This window comes from Merops nubicus, unplaced genomic scaffold (assembly GCF_000691845.1).
Source record: "Merops nubicus isolate BGI_N331 unplaced genomic scaffold, ASM69184v1 scaffold10856, whole genome shotgun sequence".
In the NCBI taxonomy this organism is placed as follows: Eukaryota; Metazoa; Chordata; class Aves; order Coraciiformes; family Meropidae; genus Merops; species Merops nubicus.
This window is the reverse complement of record NW_008612950.1, coordinates 3678-27741: the sequence shown is the minus strand read 5'-3', so window position 1 is coordinate 27741 and position 24064 is coordinate 3678. Positions and strand designations below refer to the sequence as shown.

At 47.5% G+C, this 24064-nt stretch overlaps 1 protein-coding gene across 1 annotated transcript in view; it reads left to right on the top strand.

Annotated features, from left to right (window-relative positions):
* The window catches only part of FAM102A (family with sequence similarity 102, member A), a 31828-nt gene extending 8111 nt beyond the window's left edge, over positions 1-23717 (top strand). The window contains exons 2-11 of the mRNA XM_008941719.1: positions 11557-11677; positions 11996-12025; positions 15726-15842; positions 16371-16417; positions 19045-19202; positions 20324-20428; positions 20662-20851; positions 21044-21165; positions 22292-22361; positions 23217-23717. Coding sequence (XP_008939967.1) covers positions 11557-11677; positions 11996-12025; positions 15726-15842; positions 16371-16417; positions 19045-19202; positions 20324-20428; positions 20662-20851; positions 21044-21165; positions 22292-22361; positions 23217-23262 — 1006 coding nt within the window. The 3' untranslated portion in view covers positions 23263-23717. The remainder of the gene's footprint in view (positions 1-11556; positions 11678-11995; positions 12026-15725; positions 15843-16370; positions 16418-19044; positions 19203-20323; positions 20429-20661; positions 20852-21043; positions 21166-22291; positions 22362-23216) is intronic.
* Positions 23718-24064: the final 347 nt, after the last annotated feature.

The following is a 24064-nucleotide window of genomic DNA, read 5'->3' as shown; positions in this document are numbered from 1 at the left end:
AAAACTTTCTTTTGGGATTGCAGCTTCCTAGAGCTGTGTGTTTACTCAATGAGGCAGGGCCCTTCTCTGGCCATGCAGTGTACCAAACGTAGAAAACAAGATTTAAAGTCTTGTTTGATGCATTTGAGAAATTACTAAGCGTTATGCTCCAGTCTGGCTTTGCAATGCCAAAGCAGATTAAGGAAACCCTGTGAAAGGGATGTGGCCTCAGGGTTTCAATTCAGGGCAGTTACATACCTCCATTTTGCTTCCAGAATAAAACTGTGTATGAAATGACTGTGGTAAGATGTTTCAGTAATGGATATTGGGTTAATGATCAACAGAGGCTTCTCAGCCAGCTGCCACATGAAAGACTGGTCAGCACATGCACCTACCTGTGCTTCTGCCTGCTGCTGGAGTTTCCATTCCTCCTGAAATGCAAGTAGTGAGTGTGAGGAGGACAAAGCAGAGAGGCTGGAGTGAACTCTGCTGAAGGTTTCCCATTGCCTTGTTCTTTGTCCAGTCACTCTTCTTTCCAGTTCTTAAGGGATAATATTGCTCATCAAAATAAAAATGCAGATGGCCAGGAGAGGGGGAAGGAAAGGGCTGTCCGGAAAAACCTCAGGCTTAGAAAATTATTTTTTCCTAGCCCTGTATCAGATTCTTTCATGCTTTATCCATGCTTGAAACAGCAAAGGTGAGGTTGGGTGTGGTGTCATGGTGTTCAGTGGATTTCTGTTTGTGCCTGCATAGGCTGGGGAGGTTACCAGCTTGGTTGTGTTTTCATCATGCTTTTTCTGTTTCTCTTGTGAGTTCCTGTTCATCATTGCCTAGACTGTGCTTGTGTCACAAAATATGAGAGAAGAATCTAGAATATTTATAATTGAGCAATTTTTCCAGACCCCTTAATGCTCCATTGCCCTGGCACAGGGCAGTAGCATTCCCACTTTGACACAGACTTGCTGGACTGGGTCAGACCCAGCTAGTCCAGTGTCCCGTTTCCAGGCTGAGCAACATGGGCTGTTCAGAGGTAGTCTGCTTGCCTCTGTTACAGGTTAATTATGCAGTAACCCCTCTGTAGGAAAGCTCTTTTCCTGGCTCCTGTCAGCAGCCTTTTATGGTTTATCTTGTACTTGGGTAACACCAGGCAATTGCATCTGCATTAATGCTGAATTCCTTTCAAGTGCAGTGCTGCTCATCTTATGTCTCAGCAGCCTGCAGTGCTCCTTGCTGCAGGGGAAACTGTCTTGTGGGGGAGTGTATTTCCTACAACTGTGTCTTACATTTGCTGCCTTCCTGCTCTGCTGACTACCCTTTTTCTGCTGTACAGGGAGTAGCTGATCATACTCTGTTTGGCCACTGTTCTCTTTGAGGTCCATTTCTGATGTAGGTTTATAGCAATGGCTTTCCTGCTTTCTGTGCAAATATGTCTGTACTTTCAAAACAAATCTGCATGTTGTCTTCCCTCCAGAAGTGATGCATAGGCGTCTCCAATGTCATTTGCTCTCCACAGAGGAGAATCAAGGGATTGAGTCTGAATACAGCCAGTAGTGACAGCCACAAAGGAGGAGAAAACCTTATGACTCAGAACCACACTTCTGACAGCAGAGCAGTGGGAGCCTCTGCTCACATTTCCCAGCAGCTTAACCAGCACCCGCTCCCGCTGCTGTTGTAAGATGCAGAGCTCTGCTTTTAACCAAGACAGAATATATGAAGTTACTTTTCTTGGATTAGGACAAGCTGCATCACCAGATACTGGTCTTTATCAGAGAACTGCGTTTGTCTAGAACGCTGGCTCCAGAGGAGCAAAAGCAGCTCTAATTTCTCTGTCTCAGACCCCTTTCTCTCCCCTCTTGGCACTCCAGCATAACACCAGCTCTGACACACTCTGGGGTCAAGGCAGAAGGGAAGAGAGAGCTGGGACAGGCAGGGTCTAGAAATCCCAGCCTCTTCTGCTGAGTAGCTGATAAACCCTAACAGCGACAGATATGGATGGAGGGGACCGAGGTTCAGGGAGAGCCTGTTTGTACCTTGTCCTTTAAACCAGCGACCTGGCGTGTACTGCAGACTGATGCCTTTATAAAGCAACCACCATAAAGCACCTGTATTCATCGTGGAATGAAAAGCTGCTGTTAACACATAAAGGGCTTTCTCCTGGACTATGGTATTGATTTTACTGAACGTCTACTCCGTAGAAGTGACTCACAGGGGAACACGTCTGGGCACGGCAGGGTGTTACCTCTTGGGTAACTAAACCTACTTTTAGCACCAGGGTTGACTTCAGGCAGCTTATTTACTGAAGGGCTCTTCAGTGTACTTGAGCCAAATTGCAGTGGTGTTACATCACATGATATTAATGAAATTATTCCAGAAATTAACTTGGCCTCGTGTGCAGGTTAATTTGCAGTACAAAGACTTCTCTGGTACGGCTATATTGGCAAGCTCCCCTGGTGGAAATGGGGTTGATATTGGCCAAAAATTGTCACGTAACTCTTCTGGCACCAGTACATCTTCACGTGTCATAAATCCACCTTGGGGGCAAAAAGCCTTGTCTCTGTGTAAATTTTTACATCACTTGCAGTAGGGCTGTTGTTCCCAGTCTTGTGTCAAGTCCCTTCAGGGTTTTCATTTTCCAGATTTACTATCCCAGCAAAGCCCTGGAGTACTGAGCTGACCCGTGTCTTCATTTTTCTCATCTTGGGGGGCATGTGTGGATTTTTTTCTATTTGTTTTGAAAAGTAGCTTTCTCTTTTATAAGCACAGCTTTCTTGCACCATGGAGTTGTATCCACGTCTCGTACCCTGTGTGGGTAGGGATATTCTCCTTGAGTTCTCCTTGCTGGAGTTTACATTGCTGTCTTTCTTCACTAGCAGTTAAATTTAGTCAGCAAAAGTCAAATCTGGAATCTGTCAGAATGACAGTTCACACTTAGGGGATGAAGAAAGTTTATAAATATACCAGCAACAGATAATCGTTGAATCTTCATTTTACATCCAGTGTCTGCCAGAAGTGAAAAGGCTTCCTGAGCTACGGCACGATACAGAAACACACCATGACTCTGAAATATGGTGGCTTGGTCTACCTTAACCTTGTAAGCATCTGTACAAAACAAACCTTAAGAGTTTTTCTAAAATGTTTGGGACCTACTAAAGCTTTTGTTCCTCTGTCTGATAGAACCAGAACGGTCCCCAGATTTAGTCAGGATTTCCCCCCCCCTTTTGTGTTTTTTATAGTACAATTGACTTGGTAATGAGCCTGAACACCCCCTCCTTCAGTGCTGTCCTTCCCCCAGTGACACAGAGGTCTCTCATCTTGGGTTTGCTCATGGCCTGTAACTCCAGCTGACTTGGCTGGAGACACAGGTAAGAGTTCAGGAGCCCTTCTTAGTTTAGTTGTCCCCATGCCTGCTTTAGTCATAGAGCACATTTGATTTTTCAGTGATCATAGTTGTGGAAAATCAGATCTGAAAGGTATTTATGCCCAGAGCTAGACAAGTTCTTCAGAGTGTGCTGGGTGTGAACTGCAAGGTAGCCCAGTCTTCTGCAGCAGTGAGCAACCATGGGAGCAAGAGGACCAATGCATCTGAGGTAGGCTGGAGAGCACAGCACCAGTGTACAGCAGTCTGAGTGTGGTGGCTGGTGCCTGACCGGGGCAGGCTCAAGTGAAACCTCCAGTGCAGACCTGGTCTTGTTTCTTCTGTCACTGAAATCCTTGTGGATTTGCTTGAGAGAGGAAAGCACTGGTGGTGGGTTTGGCAGCCTGGCACGTGGTTCCTTCTTGGCTAATCCAGCTCTGGCGTAGTCTATGGGAACAATAGGAGTTGGTGTGGTGACTCAGTGCATGATCAGAGTTCAAAAAAAAGCAAATGCGTCTTTCAGCGTTCGATACGCACGTTATTACAGCCTTGTGTTTTAGCAACTGAGTCATCTACCCAGTTATTCCTTTCTTTACACTTCAGAGTTTGGTGGTTCTTTGCTTCTGATGTTTTTGCTCCTGGCACAGGTCCCTGGCCTCTGACCAGAAAGAGCTTGTGCTCTGGAGATGTGGCAAGAAGTCCTTGGATACGTGCTGCTTGGGGCTGGTCTGTCTTCAGGACAGCATGTAACAGTGGATGTATCTCAGAGCATTTACCATTGCAGTCCCTTCTTCTCCTCGTTCTCCTGATGTCAGGCTTTTCTTCTCCCCTGTGAGGTGGCAGAATGCAGATTCCATGTCCTGGAACAGGCATGTCCTGGCTGTGAAGTGCCATCGACATGCCCCTCGCTGCTCTGTGTCCAAGCCTGTTAGAATTACTTCCCCTCTCCTTCTCCCTGCTCCACCCTAACTTACCCTTCCAAAACTCATCTGACTTGTTCTATAGCTTGTTTTAAAGGGTCATTATTCTGTTTTCTGTGTTTGGAACCATTTTTATTTCATTATGCAACAAAAACCACTGGAGCACTCGGACACCAGCTGCATGCTGTCTTTTAATGACTCCCATTGTTTCTCATATCAGACATGTGGAGTACATGAGATGGACCATACTGGAAAGCTCTTGCCTGTGGGATGTTCTGTGTGAGGTGCTGGGTTTCGTGTCTGTCACTTCTCAAAGACACATGTCTGGATGCACGTGACTGGAGTCCAGACATAACTGAATTACTGCCTTTCAAAAAAGCTGTTAATACACAATGAGGAATGCTGGTGCTGGAGGGTTTTCTACTGGTGATTAACTGCCAGCCCATTCTCCAGTAGGTATTATCACTCCCTGGCTTGTACTGGTGGAGCTTTATCGAGATGGATCACTGCCTTGGAGGGAACTGTAATATGCAGGTCAAAAGCTGTGCTTCTATGGAAATGGGTGTCTTCTGGACATAAGGTTAAAGCCATAAAAAGTCAATCACTTGCCTGCTAGATACCAGCTTATTCCTAAGGAGGATTTAAAAATCGTTCCTTGTGTTCTGTTTTTATTTCGTGCTCACCTCATTGTTTTTGCTCCAGTTCCTTTCCTCACTTGCCTTTCACTTACTTGGTGCTGTCGTCATCATTCCCTGTCCCCCAGTGAGACAGTCTTGACTGTTCCTTACCTTGGCTTCTCAGCTGTGACTGAAGTTTCTTCCATTAGCTTTTTTCTTTCCTGTACCATTGCTGTTAATCCTTTTTCCTGTATTTGTCTCTTCTCCAGTCAAAGGGGCATTATGCAAGCTGTGCTGTTAACTGCGTAAGTGGAATCTAGTTTCCTGAGCTGCCTTTCCCCTACTCTTCCTTCCCTGTTTGCTCTTTCCCCACCTTCCCAAGTGCCATCAAGCAGCAGGAGTGGGTGGATGTCCAGCACCTGGTGTGAGGCAGAACTGAGGAAGCATGGTGAAGCCTTCCTGAAGCACTGGAGCTTGCCTCATTCCCTCCCAAAAACACTGTGCCCTTTGAATGCTTCATTCTGAAAGCGTTGGTGTTCAAGTTTGGCTTTTAGAGGGCCAATATGTATCTCCTCTCTGGTCAAATGAAGGACTAAATTAAAAGCTGTAAGGTGATGCCAGGAGAGAGGTGTGAGTAGGTGTCCTTCCCCACCACGGTCATTGGAATGGGTTTGCTGGGAATTTAGAAGTTAATTTTGTGAGTAGGTGGTAGATGTGATGACCTTACTGCTGATTCTCGTTTAAAGCACTTGCAGTGAAACATCCAAATGAGACTTCTTTCACATGACAAAGGCTTGCTTAGTTCTCCCCGTGACACAGTCTGCATCGTCGGTCTCGGAGCCGTCCTTCCATCATGACTGCTAGTGTCTGCTGCACAACAACCAGCACTTGTCAGCTGAGAATACGGGGTTGTTTGCCGTGGGGGAGACGTCCAGCTCCTTGGGTTGGCAGTTGTGCTGCTCAGTGATCTCAGCCCAGCCAAAACAGAGAAACTTTATTGTTGAGAGCTATTTGCAGCCCTTTCTGTTCTGCTGGGGGAAGGCAGAACCACTCTGTGTGAGTAACCTGCTGTAATGCACAGTTTAACTCCTCCAGGTTAAACTGTCCTTGGTTTCCATGTATCATGTATCCAGATGGCTCTTTATGATGCTGTATGGTGTTCCCTGAGGAGCACAGTGTGTTGCCTCTCAGCCTTGGGATGTGTTTCCACTGAGCTTCCCAGCACCTATTGCTGCACCGTGTTTGCTTCTGCCTCCTACCTGTGTGTGGCCTGGGTGAGCCTGGCAAGAAGATAAAACAGACAGCAGCCCTGAGCTCTTTCTGGTGGGACACATTCCCATGTTGCTCTTTGGGGTGCTGTCTGCCAATGGTGCATCTTGGTGGCTGTTGTTTCCTCTCCTTTTCCTTGCCAGGCGTCTGGATGGCAAAGCCTTGGAGCTGCAGTTTTCTTTGACAGCACGTGTGCTGCAGTGAAGTGCCCTGTCCTAAGCCTGTTATTTGGGGATACTCACAGGCTCTGGATCATATATCTAGACCAGCTCGTGGCTAAATGCAGGCTCACTTTATTTTATATATGTGTTCACCCAGCTTTGTATTTTGTATGCTTTATAGGCAGTGATGGTGCCTGCTGTTTGTAGCAGGACCTGCTGTGTCTGTAGGAGGGTATAAATTTTGCCATGCTGTGAGCACAGTGGTGTGAATACTGGTTGCTGACCTGAGCGTCTTAAAGTCAGTTTTGAAATGGATTTTTCAGGGAATTTTTCCTTGCCCTTACCAAAGGTCTCTCCTACAGCTTTTGCACTAGATAACCTGGATAAAATAGTAACTATCTTCTCTGGCACAAGATTGTTCCAGGCTTTGCCAAGCTAAGAGTGTGTCAGTGATCCTAATTCAGCCTTTGGAAGTGCTGGGGAATAGAAGAGGGTGTCTTAACGGGGTGTCTCTGCAGCTGAAAGCAGAGCTGTGCAAAGGAACACTGTAGAAGATGCCCTTCAGATGGAATCTTGTGAAAATAACTTGATTTTTTTTTCTGTCCCTGCTCTGTGATTGAGGGGATTGTACCTGCATCACCGAGGTTGTTCTGCCCTACAAGACCCACTGCTAGAGTGTGTTGGGGCCCCTTCAAGGGCCTCTTTTTCACATTGAAGCGGTTCTGAGCTGGGACTCGGTTCCTTGGGCTCTTTAAAATGCTGTTGTCATTCTTGTGCCTTATCAGATGGAGTTGCCACCACAGTGGTGTTGTGTGTGCAGTGGGGAAGCCGTGAGGAGGACAGAGAGCACAGCCTGCTGTGAGCGGGCAGGAGGATTAGTTCTGCTCGAAGGGTCTGACACAGATCTACATCTCTGACAAGGGAGACACTGAGCATGTGGACTGGGCATCCGAAATAAGAAAGCTCACCCTCTCTCTTTGTGTAGATGAGGAGGAGACAATCTGAATAAGAAGCTCTTTGTGTGTGCTTATCTATATACTGTCTCATTTAGCCTGAGGTTTTCCCACATCTGCTCCCGTGCATGAAACATTAGATTGAGACACATTGCTCTACTGAAATGTTTGGCATTAGAAAGCTATTTTTTGTTGTCGTTGCCCTCCCAGTCAGCCTGTGGCCTCTTTATGATGTTTCATACTTCTGTCTTGCTTTGTGGCAGCAGTCACACATAAGAGTGAAACATCTGCTTTTCTAAATGTTTCAGCGGGTTGTGTGTTTGAAGCATGATACCCAGTTGTGCACAACTCATCCTTGAGTCTGTAAATAGAAGTTTTAATCTCTGCTCTGGTGTTTCATTAGCTAGGTTTTCATGTGGGAGAGAGGCCCACAGTTGCCCAAGATAGCATGGGTCATATACGTGGCCTTTTTCTAGAAGTGTTTGCTTTAGCTAGCTTGCATTCATAGTGAGCTTTGTGGAGTTCTCTACCAGTGCTACTCTGTCCATGGCATTAAATCCCAGTTGGTAAACATCTCTTTTCTAAAATCTGTTTGTGGTGTGTTCCTACACCTCTCTCCAGACCTGCATGAGATCTGAACCCAGAGAGGCCTCGGTGGCTTCACCAAGCACACTACTACTTCTGTGAAAGCAGGTGAACTGGAAGGGAGCTGCTGTGCATCGTTCCCATTCCTTGGGCTTCTACCATGCTGCAGTGAATCGTTTTCTGCTCTTGGTCAATCTTCTCCTGAGGGTTAGGATGCAAACTGTCCCTTCTAGCTGGTCGTGGAGCTGGAGGTAGATGAGCAGCTCTAGGGTTGGAAGACCCCAAGAAGCTTTTTCTAGAACACCGCTTTTCACAAAAGCTGCCAGAGGGTTGCACCAGTTTATTCTAAGGAGGTATATTTAGGTCTGGAAGAGTAATTACACAGCTTTGAATAAGTCTCAAGGCAGAAGAGGGCAATGCTTAGCTTGGCAGGGATCCAACCTTCTGGGAGTCTTTGCAAGATGGTACAGACAGATTTTTTTAAAATAAAACTTCTGAAGACCCGTTGAATTGGCACCTAGTACCAGGCATTGGTCTGATCTATTTCTGGCTCTTGAAATACAGAGTAAAACTTAAAATTAGACACTTCTGGTTTTAAGCTGTTAGTTTCTGCTTTGTTTTTAGGTGCCTTGTGATTAGGATGGACAGAAACGCCTCTGTCAGTGCAGCCCTCGCCGTGCTTCTTGTGTGCTTTTAGTCTGTTTGATGGTTTCTAATTGTACATCAGAAAATATTCTAAGACTAAATAGAAAACTGCTTCTCAGCTGAGTCTACTTTTTTTTTCCTATTTTAGTGTTCTCTCATTACCAGCCTAACCATAGCTTGATGGGAGGTGGATAGACAAAGCCCATCACTTTCCCACATGCCATCTTTTGGAAATGTGGAACTAATTTTTTAGGTTTTGGCTTGAAACAATAGTGCTGTCCCTTGCTTATGTAATGATACAGCCCCAGACCCCACCCTTAAAAGCCACTCTTTAAAAAAGAAAGTTGAAAATCATTGTTGAATGATTGTGAAACTTGTGACTGTAAAGCTGCTTTGCATTTTCTCATGTGAGCTCCTTTCCACCCTCTGCAGATTATTCCGAAGACATAAAAAGCCCCAAGCTACATGTGCACCTGCAGCTCGGGTTCATGTCTGCAGTACTGTGGGTAACATAACGCCCCCAAAATCCTTCTAATCCCCTGTGCCATGCTGTATCTACAGCAGTTTTGGAAAGCTGACATACATCCTTATTAAGCTCTGCTCACAGACATTCTGCTTCTTATGCTAACAGCAAATGAGCTAAGAAGGAGCTCTTCATTACTAATCAGGACTTTTTGCCATGGTTTGAAGTAATTAGCCTTTGTTGGACTTAGCAGCATCCAGCAGATGCTTAATCATAGCTGCATTGTAACACGAGCAAGAGCTCCTGAGTAAGGCCAGTGGCCCCTCAGAGCAGCCCTTGCCCAGCCTGCTGGCACAGCAGATGTGGGGAGCGTGCAGTGGGCGCTGGGGGCTGGAGCTGAGCCACTCCAGGATCCACTTGTGACAGGAGTTACAGCTCCAAGCTGCAGTTGGGAACAAGGTTTGCAGCAGCAGGCTGCTGTACCTGCCTGGTCTGGAGATTGTTGGCTTGTAGAATCAGAGAGGTCTTTTCAAACTTTAATGACTCTAAGGTCATCAGGTCCAATCATCAACCCCACACTACCATGACCACTAAACCATGTCCTGAAGTACCATGTCCACATGCTTTTTGTAGCTGTCTTCCAGGATTCAGCTTGAAGCTTTGGTGTCCTTACCAGAATTAGTGTTAGCCTTGCTCTCTAGAATTAGATTACTTAAGACAACTAATGCTGCTGAAATATTTGGTGTTTTCTGCATCCCACGTACCTTCCTTGCATTTCTGAAGCACGTGTGTTCATGGGCATTTTTCTATTCTGTTGAATTCCATTTTTTTACCTGTATTGCAGTTTTCCTTTAGGTCATTTGAGATGCCTGCTATTAAGTCAGGTTTAAGGCACCTCACATCTGACATTTAACTTGCCTAATTTGGCTGGCTTGGTGAATATTTTATTATAGGCAAAGCCTTTTTAATCCCTCTGGAAGTGTTTCTTCTCCTCTCTGAAAGAGCTGGAGAGTGGAGCAATGAAAACCAGATCTCATCTTGAATTAATCCCAGGTTCAAAGGTATTTTGGGCACTTAGACGTCTTCCTTTCCAATGACTTCAATAGCTAGCCTTAGTTCTGTCTGGAAGGAGTTTAAGTTCACTGCCTTGAAGGAATTGCTGCCTTCTGTTTTTCAACGTTTTAAACGGGGATATCAGCCCTTATCTGCATTAGAGAGGATTACAGGTTTCAATTATCTGCCAACTACCCCTTTTCTCTTCTCAGTGTTTGCCTTGGCCAGCACATTCTGGTCCCTCAAAACAGCTCGGAGGACTGCAGGGACCTTGTGGATTAGGATCCAGTCCCTGGTGTCTGTCCTGCTGGGCTCACCTCGAGGTTGCAGAAAGGCTTTTTGGACTGTGCACCAGCCTCTGCCCCGGAGAGCTGAGGCAGTGCCAAAGATCGATCCTTCTGCCCTTTGTCACCAATCCCTTTGGCTCACATCGTGCCCGGGTCAGGTGGTGGGAAGCCTCCCTTTCCCTGCTAAAGCAAACACTTTATCGGGTGCCCTTGCCCCTTTGTGCTGTGCTAAGAGGAGAGATAAGAGCGAGATGCAAACTTGCAAGCTCAGAGCTGTCAGAAGTCCTTTCCCTTCCCTTCCCTTCCCTCCCTCCCAGGCTCGTTACTTTGAGAACTTAATTGGCTGAGGGCCAAGCTCTGAGCCATGAACAGATCAGGTCCAGTAGAGGGTCAGTATAGAACCAGAGTCCCGTGGAAGGACCCACACACCTTGTTTCCAGGTTTCTTTGAACCAGCCTCCTTTGAAGGGTGAAATCCAGCTTCCTCTGAGGGCTCTGCAAAGGCCAGCCCTGGACCCGAAAAGATTCCTCCTCTGGAGAAGTTGTCTTCTTCTCCTCCTGTGGCTCAGCCAGTGCTGGAGCATTTCACTTGCCCTGGAGATCAGGGTAGGCTGCTGAGAGGCTGTGCAAGGAAAACCACCTCCTCCCTGGCTGGGACTGCTTTACAGTCTGAACTCCCAAGCCCCTGCTTTGAAGTACAGTGTTTGCTTGATATGGTCCTGTCTGCACACACCCAGCAGCGTTTCCACGTGTGTTTTTGTCCTCCTTTGAGCTGGCCATCCTCACTGGGTTAGTCCCAGCATAAGAAGTGGGATGGCTGCCTGAGAAGGACAAGCTGTCCAGGACACGTAGCACGGTTGCTGTGCAGAGCCCATACAAACCAGGCACACCATAGGAAGATCAGCATGCAAACCTTCAGCCCAGTTCAGTTACAGAGCTTGGATCTCCCCAGGCTGGACGAAGAATGAGCTAAACCGGCTAAGCAGGAAGTGCTGGAGAGCTTGGGAGAGTTTTAAAGGCAAATTCTGTTGATGAGATGATTAGTCTTTCCTGTAACCTCAGTGGATTTTACCTGTATTGACTAGTGGAAAGCTTGGTGCAAACGTAACACCTTTGTGTGGTGTAGTTCTAGGTGGTGTGGACAAAGCTGTGTTGTAGAGGGTCTTTACAGGCCAGATTGCCAGTCATTAAAAAAAATACTTAATAGTCAGGACTGTTTTCACTTTATACCTTTATTTGAAGATTCTTTTTTTTTTTCCCATTCTCACAGAGAGGAAGTTCAGGAAAACTGTGTCCGCTGGAAAAAGAAGTTCACCTTTGTGTGTAAAATGAGTGCCAACCCAGCCACAGGGCTGCTGGACCCCTGCATCTGCCGAGTGTCTGTCCGCAAGGTGAGCCCCTAGCTTCTGCCTCTGGCAGGGAGCACCCCCAGCATACTGGTGCTGCTCATGAGCTGCTTATTTGGCAGCAAGAACTGCAGGGGCAGCGGTGGGAAGTAAAGGTTGTTTGGGCCAGGATGTGACTTGAAGCCTCTCTCCCATCAAGAGTGCTTGACAGAGGGTGGGAGCAACCAGGGTGGTGGTAACCCTGGAGAGACAGAGGTTTGTGAAATCCTGAGAGCAAATTCCAGGATTGAGTAATGACTTTCCCCCTGTTTCCCCAGCACATATAATAGCTGCTTTTCCTGTTTGTTTTGTCTCCCATTATAGGAGCTGAAGGGCGGAAAAACCTACTCAAAGGTAAGAGCACAGAAAGGGCAAATGTGGCAGAGTGGTGATGGTCTTGTCTTCTCTTAGTGCTGTGTACCCATTAGAAACCAGTGGCTGCTGCGTGAGGCAGTCTGGAGAGATGGTCATTAATTCTTGGTTTAAGCCTGGGTTCAGTGATTTCCCAAAAAAAGTCAACTTGCTGGGACAGGGTCCAGATTGCACTGGATGTGGATTTGAGAAGGGGGTTGGGAAGATGATCTGCATGTCCTTAAACTTTGGGGAAGTTCTGAGTCAGATGTGAACTCTCTGGCTTCTGGCAGCGTCTTGCTAATAAAGAAACACAGACTCCAGTTCAGCTCTCCAGAAGGCAGCAGGCAGCTGTGGCTGGGTGGGCACCTCGCTGCCTCGTGTGTGCAGGCAGAAACCTACAGCAGAAATCACTGCCTTCCAGAGCACAGGAGACACTGAGGTGAAAACCAAACGGATCAGCAGGGATGTTAGTTTTGCTTTGCTCCCCCTGATTTTCTTGCCTGCGCTATGGGAGAGAAAACAGGCCACCCCCTTCTCCTCTCTGCACTGGATCAAGAGACAATGTTGGCTTAGAAGTTGAGTTCACACAGAGCCCAAAACCATGTTTGTTTGAAAATGAGTCACTGCTGCTAGTTTCTAATAAACAGATGTTTAGGTCACGCACAACCTTATAAGAATTTCTTCTGATTGATACCTTTCCTGAGACCTGAAGGCTTTGAAAGATGACCTGCACTGGTCCTGCCATGCTGTGTGACAGAGGGCCGTGTGGCTGCCCACACCGTTCCTTTTTTGTTGCTAATTAGGTCATGCTCTCTAGGGCCATCAGTTTCTCTTTCACTAAATTCACCCTGGGGGGGAGGTTATTCCTCCATGCAGCAGAGCTGTCTGTCCAGGGAGAGCAGCATAGCTGGAGGAGGAGACGTGCCTCTGAGACAGCAGATGCATCAGCCTGTTCCTCCCGCAGTGTCCATCCCCAGGCTTCCCACAGCATTTGGAAATGCAGAACTGACAGAAGCCTGAAGGCCTGTCTCCCTGGTGGAGTTAGCCTGGGGTCTTGTTCAGGCCATGTTACAACCTACTTCTCTTTCACTCAGTCTCCAGTTGTGTTTAATGGGATTTTTTAAAAGAGACCTAGCTCCTTCAGCTCAGAATTTGAGAACAGATTTCAAGTATTTGTCATCTCCTGGGCTGGTATCTTGCTTGGTCTCCTGTGAAGAAGGCAGATGTGTTCTCCTAGAATTCAGCAGATGACCCGAGCATTTTGGCAGCTCAGAAATGGAGGATGTTGCACCAGACAGGGTGATTAAGCCTTGTGGTCGTGCCCTGTGGACAAGGCTTGTTCTAGGCAGGTCCTCGTGGCAAAACTGACTTGGGATTCCTGATGTTTCTAGCAGAAGTCTGTGGTGTATGTCCATGCAACCATTTTCTCGTTCTAAACAATAAGCCCTCACCTTTTTAAGCTGGTCATTCAGCTGAAAACCACTCCAATCGTGGCAGCAGGTGTAGAGGAAAGTCCAGCTTGTGCATGGCCTCTTTTCCTGGTCCTCCTTCAGCAGTGACTGAGGGTGGTGGAGCTGTCTGTGGGCCAGACCAAGTCTCCATCAGCTCGTGCACCTTTTGGTCTGCCGTGAATGTCACCTCCGTGTCAGGGGCTGCGGAGCGGAAGCCAGCAGGGAGGGCTGATAAAGAGGAAACTCTTCCCCTGAGCTGGAAGAAACACCATCAGCTGGCTGGAAAACTGAGGAAACTATTCTGAAAGGTTACATCTGAAAACATCCTTTTGTTAAGGGATCCTTCCTCTATATACTGAGAGTCTGCTTCCTGCAAAGAGCTTCTGACCTCTGCCCACTGTATGGGTTGCTGGACGGTTCTCCCACACTCTGTCCTCTGGTGTTGATCTTCTTGAAGTTAGTGCTGTGGTGGAGGAAGAGGAGTCTGGGTCTGGGCCATTCCTGTCCCATGTTGTCCTTCTGGTGTGGTCATGCCACGTCTCCTCCATCTTCCAGTTCTGTCACAGTGATGGATTGCATCTCCTTCTGTGGCTTTCTCCTGTCCTGTTTATCTCTGAGAGATAAAAATGCACTGCTTTTTCCTTATCAGTGAATGTTCAGCAAGCTGTGCAGCCCTTGGCTGGAAGAGGCAGAGGAACATCTACAGCGAGGGCTGGAGAGACACTTGGCATTAAGGGTTTTCTTAAGAAGGGAGAAAAGTTAGGTTGTTTTTTTGTTTTCCTTTGGGTTTTCTTTTGGTTTTTTTTTGGGTTTTTTTTTTGTTTTTTTTTGGGGTTTTTTTTTTTTTTTTTCTTCTGAAGAAAGGTTACTGCTCTCTCCCACTATTTTTTTTTTTTTTCATTTGCCATCAGCTCTTATTCCCCTTTGCAAATGGGATGGAGGAAGCAGCTATACTTATCTTGCTGCTGTCTTCCCCTGAATCATCTGTCTTGTGCACACCATGGTTCAGACTTTTGGTCTGGAACAGTGTGAGCCAGGGTTCATACAGCAGGGACTGTGGTGTGTGCTGTGACTCCCTGTCAGCTTCCAGGGCTGACAGAGCAGCTCATTTCCTTAGGATGGTGCTACTGTTTGGGGCTCCCTGTTCAGCTGTATCATCCATCTGTCAGTGCCAGGGCAGGAGCAATGTACTGCACTGCACAGAGTAACACTGAGCTCTGAGCTGCTGCTTCTCCACCTTCTCTCCCTGTTCTTCTGGAAGCTCACCTGGATGCTGAAGTGACACAGACTTTCCATACTCAGACACCTTGGCTAGGTATGGGGTGCAGCATCTCTTCCTGATCTGATGAGATGAGACATGACTCTGACTTTTATTGCTAAAGCTCTGCATAGAAGAAGCTGTAACTTTTCCTTTGAAATGGTGTATTGATACAGCAGGAGTTAGAGCAGATAAACAAAGTACTCTTCATTGTTTGTCTTTACTCTAGAGGTATCAGTATCCTCTTTGAATTTGCCTGTGATCATCAGCTTTCTGTCACCTTCCCTGTTGGCTTCCCCTTTGTTAGAGAAGGTTTAGAGAGCTCACAGCTAAATCTCTCCAAATATTTCTCTTCCCTTTTGCTTGTCAAACATCCCTCTTGCTAGGTCAATCTCAGTGGTGTTGAGGAAACTTTGCTCCAGCAGTTCCCCAGCGCAGCAGCCGTGTCTGTGGGGCTGAGGCACATGCACTGCTGCATGGCCCTGGACTTCCAGTGTGCTGTGCTGGAAGTCTCAGTTTTGTTTTTTGGGGAGGTGTCACTTTCCTCTGTAACAATATCCTTTCATCTCCTGGTTTGTATGGTCCACTGCATTCTGGGATGGCCCGATACAAAGGGTGCCTTATTATGTTTGTGTATGTGTGATTCTGTTTTTTCCACATCGTTGACCTAGTGCCTTCCATGTCCTTGGTTATGCAATGGCTGCTGGCTGGTTAACACTATCCTGGCCAACACCACTGCTGCACATCCTTCCTCCACGTGGGGCTGGCTTCCTGGAGGCCTCAAGTGTCCACCTGGCTTGGGATTAGGAACGTGACCCTGCCCATCCTCGAGACTATGGGGTCTGCACAGCCACAGCTCTGTGTACTGGCTCCTGATTCTGCCCTGGCTCACAGATGCTCTCTCTTCCTTTGGTCTGTGTGACACCACATATCCCTTTATTGAGTAATTTTTGTTCTCTCTCCTTCCCCTCTATTGTTTTCTTTGCTACAGCTGGGCTTTGCTGATCTAAATCTGGCAGAATTTGCAGGCTCTGGATCCACTGTCCGTTGCTGCTTGCTGGAAGGATATGATACTAAGAACACCCGACAGGACAACTCCATCCTAAAGGTACAGCAGCTAGTACTGCCCTAGTGGAAATCCCACTATTGAATTCGGAAAGATCACAGCCAGAGTGTGGTGCCAGGCCTGGGAGAGAGGTCCTGCTATGTACAGAGACAGGCTTCTGCTTTTGTGCTGCTAGTCTGACTGGGCAAGCTTCCCATTGTTAGAGTTGCCCTTTGATATCTTGGCATCCATTTGGCCAAGCAATGACCCTTGACAGCATTCTTTGTCATCAAAGAAGCCATGGCAGGAGGGGGGAAGGGTTATAAATGCATTGTCAGGGTGGCCAGGCTGGTGTCCTGCTGAGCCACTGCAACTTAAACTTCCTGATGCCAGTGATTTGGAGCAGGGAAAGAATCTTGCTAAATCCCTGAAGCTGTTTTCATAGAATCCTAGAATCCTTTGGGTTGGAAGGGACCTCTGAAGGTCATCTAGCTCTCACTAATCTTTACACCTAGCCCTTGTCCTCCTGGCTGTTGTGAAGTGGGGAGCTCACTGCAGGATGGCTAACGATGTGCCTTGTCCCCTCTCCAGGTCACCATTGGAATGTCCCTGCTCTCAGGGGACCCCTGCTTCAAAACGTGAGTTTCTGGGGGCTCGCCCCGTTCTGGGCAGACCAGAACACCTGGTTCTTTTGCAGCTCTTTGCTGGAGACTGAAACTGATGGGGAGGGGGAAGAAATGCCCTTGATATTGAGAAGTTCAGGGGAAAGCTTGGAATTGGTAGTCTGGGTTGTTGCATCAGCCAGCCTGTGCTGTTAATTGGTTTATTCTCTGCCCTGGTGTTCCCAGCTTGGTTACTGGTTGTGCACAGTGTTTCCTCTGCTAGCGTCAGCTAGGTTTTGGAAACAAACGGATGTTGATGACAAACTTCATGTTTTGCATGAAGGATAGAATTTCTTATAGCTCTGGGGTTGATTTCACTGACCTCCAAGAAGAGAAAGGTCAATGAAGAAAACAGTCTTGGAAACAGACACACTTCAGCACATATCACACAGGATAAAGGTCTTGAAACAGCAACAAAAATACTGCAAGGCTGAAACATTTTAATCCTCCTTCTATGGGGACCCAGCTTCACAATTTCTATTAATAAGCAGAGAAATTGCAATCATGTACTCTTTTTTTTTCCTTTTTTAATGGATTGTGATAAGAAAGAATAAGTACTGTTAAGCTATGAAGCAGTTTTGTTGCTTAAAGAGTTTTTGGGACTCAACTAGCAAATATAGGGGCAACATCTACCTTTGAAGGACTCTGCAGTGCCAGCCTGGCGTGGTGTGCTGTCGGGTGTGTGATGGCCACAGCAGAGCTGCCCTGTGCTGACAGGAACGTTCTGTGCTGACTCCCAACAGTATGAGAGAGGAAAGCTATACCTCGAGGCCATCCCATGCAGCAGTGGTATTCTGGGCTAAAGATCTAATTTTAGGAGCTAGCTTGAAGTGTATAAATTAGCTTGCATTCGTGGTATAAAATGCTGCGTGATCTTTGGCAGGTTTATTTTGTGAATGGCTTTTCATAGTGCTGCAGCATTTTCTGAGACTTTCAAACCCTCAATGCAGTGTCATCTGATTCTGAAAAATTTCTGCTTCAGAAGGAAGTGTAATAAAGTTTTGGATATCTTAAACTGTAACTTTATAACAGTAACAGATGTTTTAAATCTAGGGTACTAGAATGTCTGGCAGTAATTTGTCTGACAAAAATACCTGTTGCTCCTTCACTATGGAAGCAAGTCCCACTGTTAGATTGCCTGAAAATGATATGGAATTACATATAAATACCCATTTAATCTAAGCAGGGTCAGTCTCAAAGTCAAACCTCTTAATTTTCTTAAAGGATTTTTTGCAGTCATTCCCATTTTTCCTTATATGTTGATGATGTGCACATGTCTAAAAATGGAAGCTTTGCACATAGAGCAGTACTGGATCAGTGGAGCTTTTGAGCAATGGCACTCCTTAGAGGGTGAGGCAGCAATTAAACTGTGCTGGGAAATTGCTTCCAAGCACTGACTTTCTGCAGCACTCAGATGAACCTTCTTCTCCAGGGTGTCGTGGAGGGGGCAGAGCAGCCTGAGCCGACAGACCCAGGGGCTGCTCAGACAGCTGCTGCAGAACAGTTTGTTTGATTAGGGCTGTAAAGGCCTTATTAACCTGGAAAGCAAAGTCCCCAGAGTACCTGGGTGCATATAAATCACTGATAACGTGATTAGGGAGGGTTTTTTCCTGGTGGAGGCGTGCTGTGGGTTTCCTGAAACCTTTATAGCTGTTTGGCTGCCCATAGAAAATATGCTCAGCACTTTATTCTTTCTCCCAAAATACTGCAAAAGGCCTCTCATGTAGCATCTTCCCTCAGAACTCCAAGTAAGAAAATAATAAATTTTTTCTTTCTCACTCCTCACTTGAAAAGCTTAATACGACCCATTAGTTCTAGTTCAGACTATGGGCTACAGGGAGGTTAGTGCTCCAACAGGAATGTTCACTTTGCCACGCAGCACATGCCGTGGTCTCCACCCAAAAACACTTCTGGAGGAAGGGAGTGGGCTCCAGGCACTCACAGCTCTGCCCTGCAGTCAGCATTTACAAAGGGATGTTGGGAGCACGCAGAGTAACCCAGAAAATAATTTTGACAGCTGGAAAAACACTTTAGTCTTACTGGAAAGGAGTTTTATCGTCAGTTAAAAAGCAGAAAGGTTATTTGATCATAGTAAAAGTATTCTCATAGGGGGATGGGGTTGCTAGGATAAAAGGTTTCTTTTTGACCCACGTCAGAAAGGTGTAACAAAAGGGTGCTGGAACTGAGAGCTGGACAACAGCAAACTGGTTCCTGTTTGTGAAGCCAGCTGGCCACGTGTTGAGGGGAAAGAGCAGCTCTGGATGGTCTTCTGGAGGATAGTGCAGGCTCTGAGCCTGTTGTCCTGTATAAATGATGGAAGGGTCCCTTTTTGCCTTAATCTACCTCAGAAACTTGTTTTTCCATGGAAGGTAGTCCAGATGCAGCACGAGGCAGGGAAGACCTGAGTTTTGCATGTAGGAAAAGAAGCTCCACCACCAGGCTGTGCTGCTAGCTGCAGAGGGCTGCCAGCTTCTCCCCACCACGACGGGGGGCAGGCAGGGGAACCCCCTCGAGAGAGCAGAGTGGGAATGGCTGGTGGAGTGGGGTAGGTGATTCCCGGTCCCTGCCTGGCAGTTTGTAACCTCCTTCACTTCTGATTTCAGGCCTCCTTCTACCGCCAAATCCATCACCATACCAGGACAGGACTCAACCCTGCAGCTGACCTGTAAGGGTGAGGGAACCACCAGCAGCAGCAGCAGCAGTTCAGCCACAATTGGCTCTCTGCGTCAGACCAAGCCAAGAGCTGCCATCCTCAGCTCGGGTATGAATGCCTGTCCTGCAGCCATGAAATGCTTGGCTGGGCCTGGACACTGTTTTCCCCAAAACTTGGAAGCACAGAAACATCTTAAATTTTCATGTTTTCCTGCACACACCCTCTCCCTTCTGCTCATTAAGAAAACTGAGAAAAACAAAACCATCTATTAAGTGCAGTTGAGGAGAGGAAGGATGAATCTTTGCCACATGCGTATTTCTGTTAGTGGAGATGGAGCAATTTGTTCCTTTTTCTGGGGATTTAATAATTCATGCCTTGCACTCATCCCTGCAGTCCATTGTGTTCAATGACACTTAACATTGTTCCCCACTCAGCTATTCTGTTGCTCAGACCTATCTTCTAGAAAAGTTCTTCTGAAGATTTTAGAGGTTGGTTCGAGGTCTAATGGCCTTGTTCCAGCTGCTGATGCAGAGTTCCTTGGCTTCTGTATGAGCCCGTTTTCAAGGGCACTGCATTTTCCTGTAGCTTTTTTTCCTTCCCAGCACATTCTGAATGTACAGGCAGATACACTGCACCAAAATAGCATTCAAGTCTCATCACCTCAGCAGCTTAGCACACTGTGTAAATGCTATTCTCCAACTGGCTAACATGTTACACTTGTGTGCTTTCAGATAAGCTCCCTGCAAGAGAGACAAGCAGGAGCCATAGCAAAAGAGCAGAAATTATACTGAGGTTTCTGTATCCAGTTTGATTTAAATGGCATGGGCTCCCTCACAGGTACTGGAAGGGGAAAGGTAGAGACAGGAGAAGCACCCAGAGGCTGAAATACTTTACTGCCATTTGGTGCTTTCTTGGTCTTAGCTTAATGCCTTTGAGCGGATCGCTTCAGACACTACCTGTCCGAGGTCCTTCAAGCCCCTGAGATGATTGTAAATTCAGCTGCTGGATGCTAGAATTAGTGATGAACTTGACAGAGAAGCTAATTGTTGTCTTCCCTACTCCCCAGCTGCTTCTAAGCTCTGTATTAGCCTGTACAGCGGGGCTCTGCCAACAGACCTGCCCTTTCTTTGATCTAGCATCCCAAGATCAGCCTGCAGTCCAGGGTGATCAGCAGGCAGTGTGCTGGCTGGGTTACAGTGTAAGTGGAGTGCCCTCTGGTTCCTTGGCAGGTGTCCCAGAAGAACCAGATCAGAACCTGTCCAGCCCAGAGGAAGTCTTCCACTCGGGGCACTCGCGGAACTCCAGCTACGCCAGCCAGCAGTCCAAGATCTCTGGTAAGCATTGATCCCCAGAGCTCTGCCAGCCCTTTCTTCCCTGCCACGTGCTCTTGTGACAGCCATCTGCAGCCCTCTCTGTAATACCACTCTCCTCTTTAGTCTCTGCAAACGAGCCCATAGGTGTATGTCTGAACCTCTGTGTAGGGGAGCAGAAGGGCTGGTGGGAAGCTGCCCAGCCCGTTAGCTGCTGCCAGGAAGGGGAGCTGTGGTCTGAGGTCTCTCTGTTGCAGGCTACAGCACGGAGCACTCCCGCTCCTCCAGCATGTCCGACCTGACGCACCGCCGGAACACCTCCACCAGCAGCAGCGCCTCGGGGGGGCTCAGCATGACCGTGGAGTGTCCCGAGGGGGAGCGGGACCACAAGCTGGAGAAGCCACCCCGCCCCCCCAGACCAGCCCTCCTGCTGGACAGACCCTCCCGGTGAGCGGCTGCCGAGCAAAGCCCCTGCTCTGGGAACGTGGGATGGACTCTGCTGCTTTGTCTGCACGCAGCAGTTCGTGGGATTGTAGCCCCTGAGGCAGCAGCTATTGCCAGGAGAAGCAGGATGCTGTATGAAAATCTGTGTCTTGGAAAGCTGAGTAAGGTTTCCCTTTTTTTTTATCTCTTCCCCAGGAGGAAAAAGGATTCAGTGGAGAGTCACCCAACTCGAGTGGATGACACCAGGATCGATGCTGATGATATAGTGGAGAAAATAATGCAGAGTCAGGACTTCACAGATGTCAGCAATACTGAAGGTGAGAGGAGAAGTCTCAAAGGGGAGGTCTTGGTGGTTGCTTTAGCAGGGCTGCCAAGCTTCCACAGTCAGACCTGATCTGCCACGGACTCCTCTCCCTTTCTGACAGCAGCAGTTTGCTTTCAGTGCCTGCCAGGTGTTTTTCTGGTAGATAAACAAACCATGTGGGTGTGAGAGCTGCATATCTGTTAGCAAGTAGCACTTGGTGCTGTGCTACACACTAGAGCAGTTCAAACATAGAGGATGAGAGGGGGAGAATACTGATTGTTCACTGCAGTGGCAATCAGTTACATCAGCTGTCTGTGCTGCTCCAGTGGCCCTCGTCCAGGGTCAGCCCAAGGGGATTTATTAAAATCAGAGAGCATAACTGGAGAGGGGACAGCACACCTCTGCAAAAAGATGGGAGGGAAGATGCATCACAGTGTGCTGGTGATAAAGGCTCTGAGAGCCTAGGAAAGGGTTTTCTTCATTGCAGACACAGCAGCTGTTAAGAGAAAAATAATAATACCCCTGCATTTGTTTCCATTTTCCCATTTAGCCGAGAAATCAATTTCTTTCATCTAGTTAAGGTGTTTTGAAAAGTTTTAAACTTGAGCCTAGTTTGTTGTTCATGCTTCTGTAGTTTACTGTTAGTCACCTTAAATCACTCCACATGGCAACACTCTTATCATATGGGGAATTACACCCCACTCAGCATGGGTTAAAACCAAGCTGAATGGAGCCACCTCTCACCTGCAGAACAGACTGAGCTGCTCCTCCTGTGGCCCCACAAAAGCAGCACAAGGCCCCACATCTCTTCTGTTCAGGTGTGTTTAAGCTGATTGAGAACTTGCATCAATGGAATTGCCTTAAAAGGAGGAGCTGGAGGACTATCACTGAACTCATTTCTCTGCATTTACTCTTCCAAAGCTTAATGCTGTGGTTAATTTGGTACATGAGGCTCCTGTTCAGAGCAAGGAGAGTTCCCAGGGGCTCTGTTACTGTGGGAACACCAGAGAGCATGCACATGCATTCACAGAAACACACTGGTTCCCTTGCTGACCACTGTGTGTTGCTTCTGGGAGGGGAGCACCTGGCAGCATTGGCAGTTCTGGATTTTCATGTCTTCCTTCCTTTTCTATCTGCAGACAGTAACCTGAGGCTGTTTGTGAGCAGAGACGGAACAACTACATTGAGTGGTATTCAGCTGGGAAACAGGTAGGCTTGCTGAAAGGCTGTCAGACAGCAGGGCTCCAGAGATATTAGTTAGCTCTGTGTACCCACAAAACACTGACTTTTTGCTACAGGAGAGATTTCTAAATATCATGTGTTACTTGGTAGCTTTATTCCCACACCAACACCCCTGTGATCCTTTTGGTGACAGGCTACGGCTGCACAGATGAAGTTCTGAGCAGGAGATCAGAGGGATGATGGGATCCTAGCTGTTAGATCCGGGAGCAGAAGTAAGGAGTAGAAGGACAGAAGGGTAGAGGTTGGTTCCCGTTTGCTCCTGGGCCTGGCTGAAGGCAGGAGCTTTGCCTCCTGCTGGTCTCCAGCAAAACTGCACCAGCCTGGGTTGTCCCTTTTCCCTGCCTTGGCTGTCACAGAGGGCTTGTTCCCTCGGGAAAGACTTCTGAACAAATAAAACTTTTTCATAATACAGCAGCTCTTAGTACAGTGTCTTGGCTAGTTGTGTTTGAGCCTTTTGAGGTTAAAACAAAAAAGCAATAACGGGAATTTAAAGACATGTCAAGTTGCTGACAAAATCGGGAGCGCAGCAGAGCCAGGAATGCTGGCTCTGTGCAGGCTGCTCCCTGCTTCCCTCTGTCCTTCAGAAGGATTCCTGTGCTAGACCCAGCTCTTTTGAGTGCTCCAGTGTTAGCCTGCCACGTAGCTGCCTGGTTTGTGTTAGGAGGTTGAGTGCTTGCCAGACTGACTCGTTATTTTCAGTATTTTGTGTGAGGTTAGAAGGCGGTGTTGGCGAGCGGAGAGCTCTGAATAAGAACTTGCTTGCTCTGAACAACTGAGGAAAATAACCTGGCTTTCTCCTCTCCCTCCCCTCTGCCTCCCCAGGGTCTCATCTGGAGTTTACGAGCCAGTGGTGATTGAAACCCACTAAATGTGAAGAACAGGGTAGAGCTGCTGGAAACAGGCCCCTACCCAGTCCATTGCCACATGGATGCCAACCTTTACCTCTCTTCATGCAGCATTCCAGAAGGGATTTCTCCATGCCCCTCCCCATACATTTGCACTGCAGAACTACTCCGAGACCACTCCAGATCGTGCACTTTCCCTGCGCTGACTTTCCCTATCCCCAGTCCCAGTTCCCAGTTCCTCCAGTGCCTGCCTTCCCCCTGGTCCCGACCTGACATGAGGTGTCTGTTGGGCTTATCCCTAGTCCTAGAGGATGTTGCTCATCTGCATCCCTCACTCCACCTATTCACTTGCAACAGGGGACTTCCCAGCTTCTGTCTCCCCAGGACATTGGGTTATACCACTGTGAACTCTTCAAACCACTGGGGGAGGGGAAAACCATTGTAACCAAACCGAGAGCTGCTTGTGGGGGACACGGTGAAACAGCCACTTGCAGGATGCTTTATTCTGTTGTCTCTGCAAGGGAACATCACCTGCCAAGGCCACGGTTTTACTGAACAAGGTATGCTATGGTGTGCACTTCACCTTCCTCACCCTCAAATCCCCAGACATCCTCTTCTCATAGGAAATATCTCCCAAAAGTGCGTTTCAGAAAACTACCGCCATCCAGATGGGAGGTGATAAATGGTTGAGTGCTAGTGCTTGTTCTACCACTGACTGCATTACACCCTTCCACTGCTGGGCATGGAGGGGCAGTGTTCATCGATTAGCATTAGCAGGAGCACTTTACAGGTTCCAGATTTTACCTGGAGGAGGCTTCTACTTGC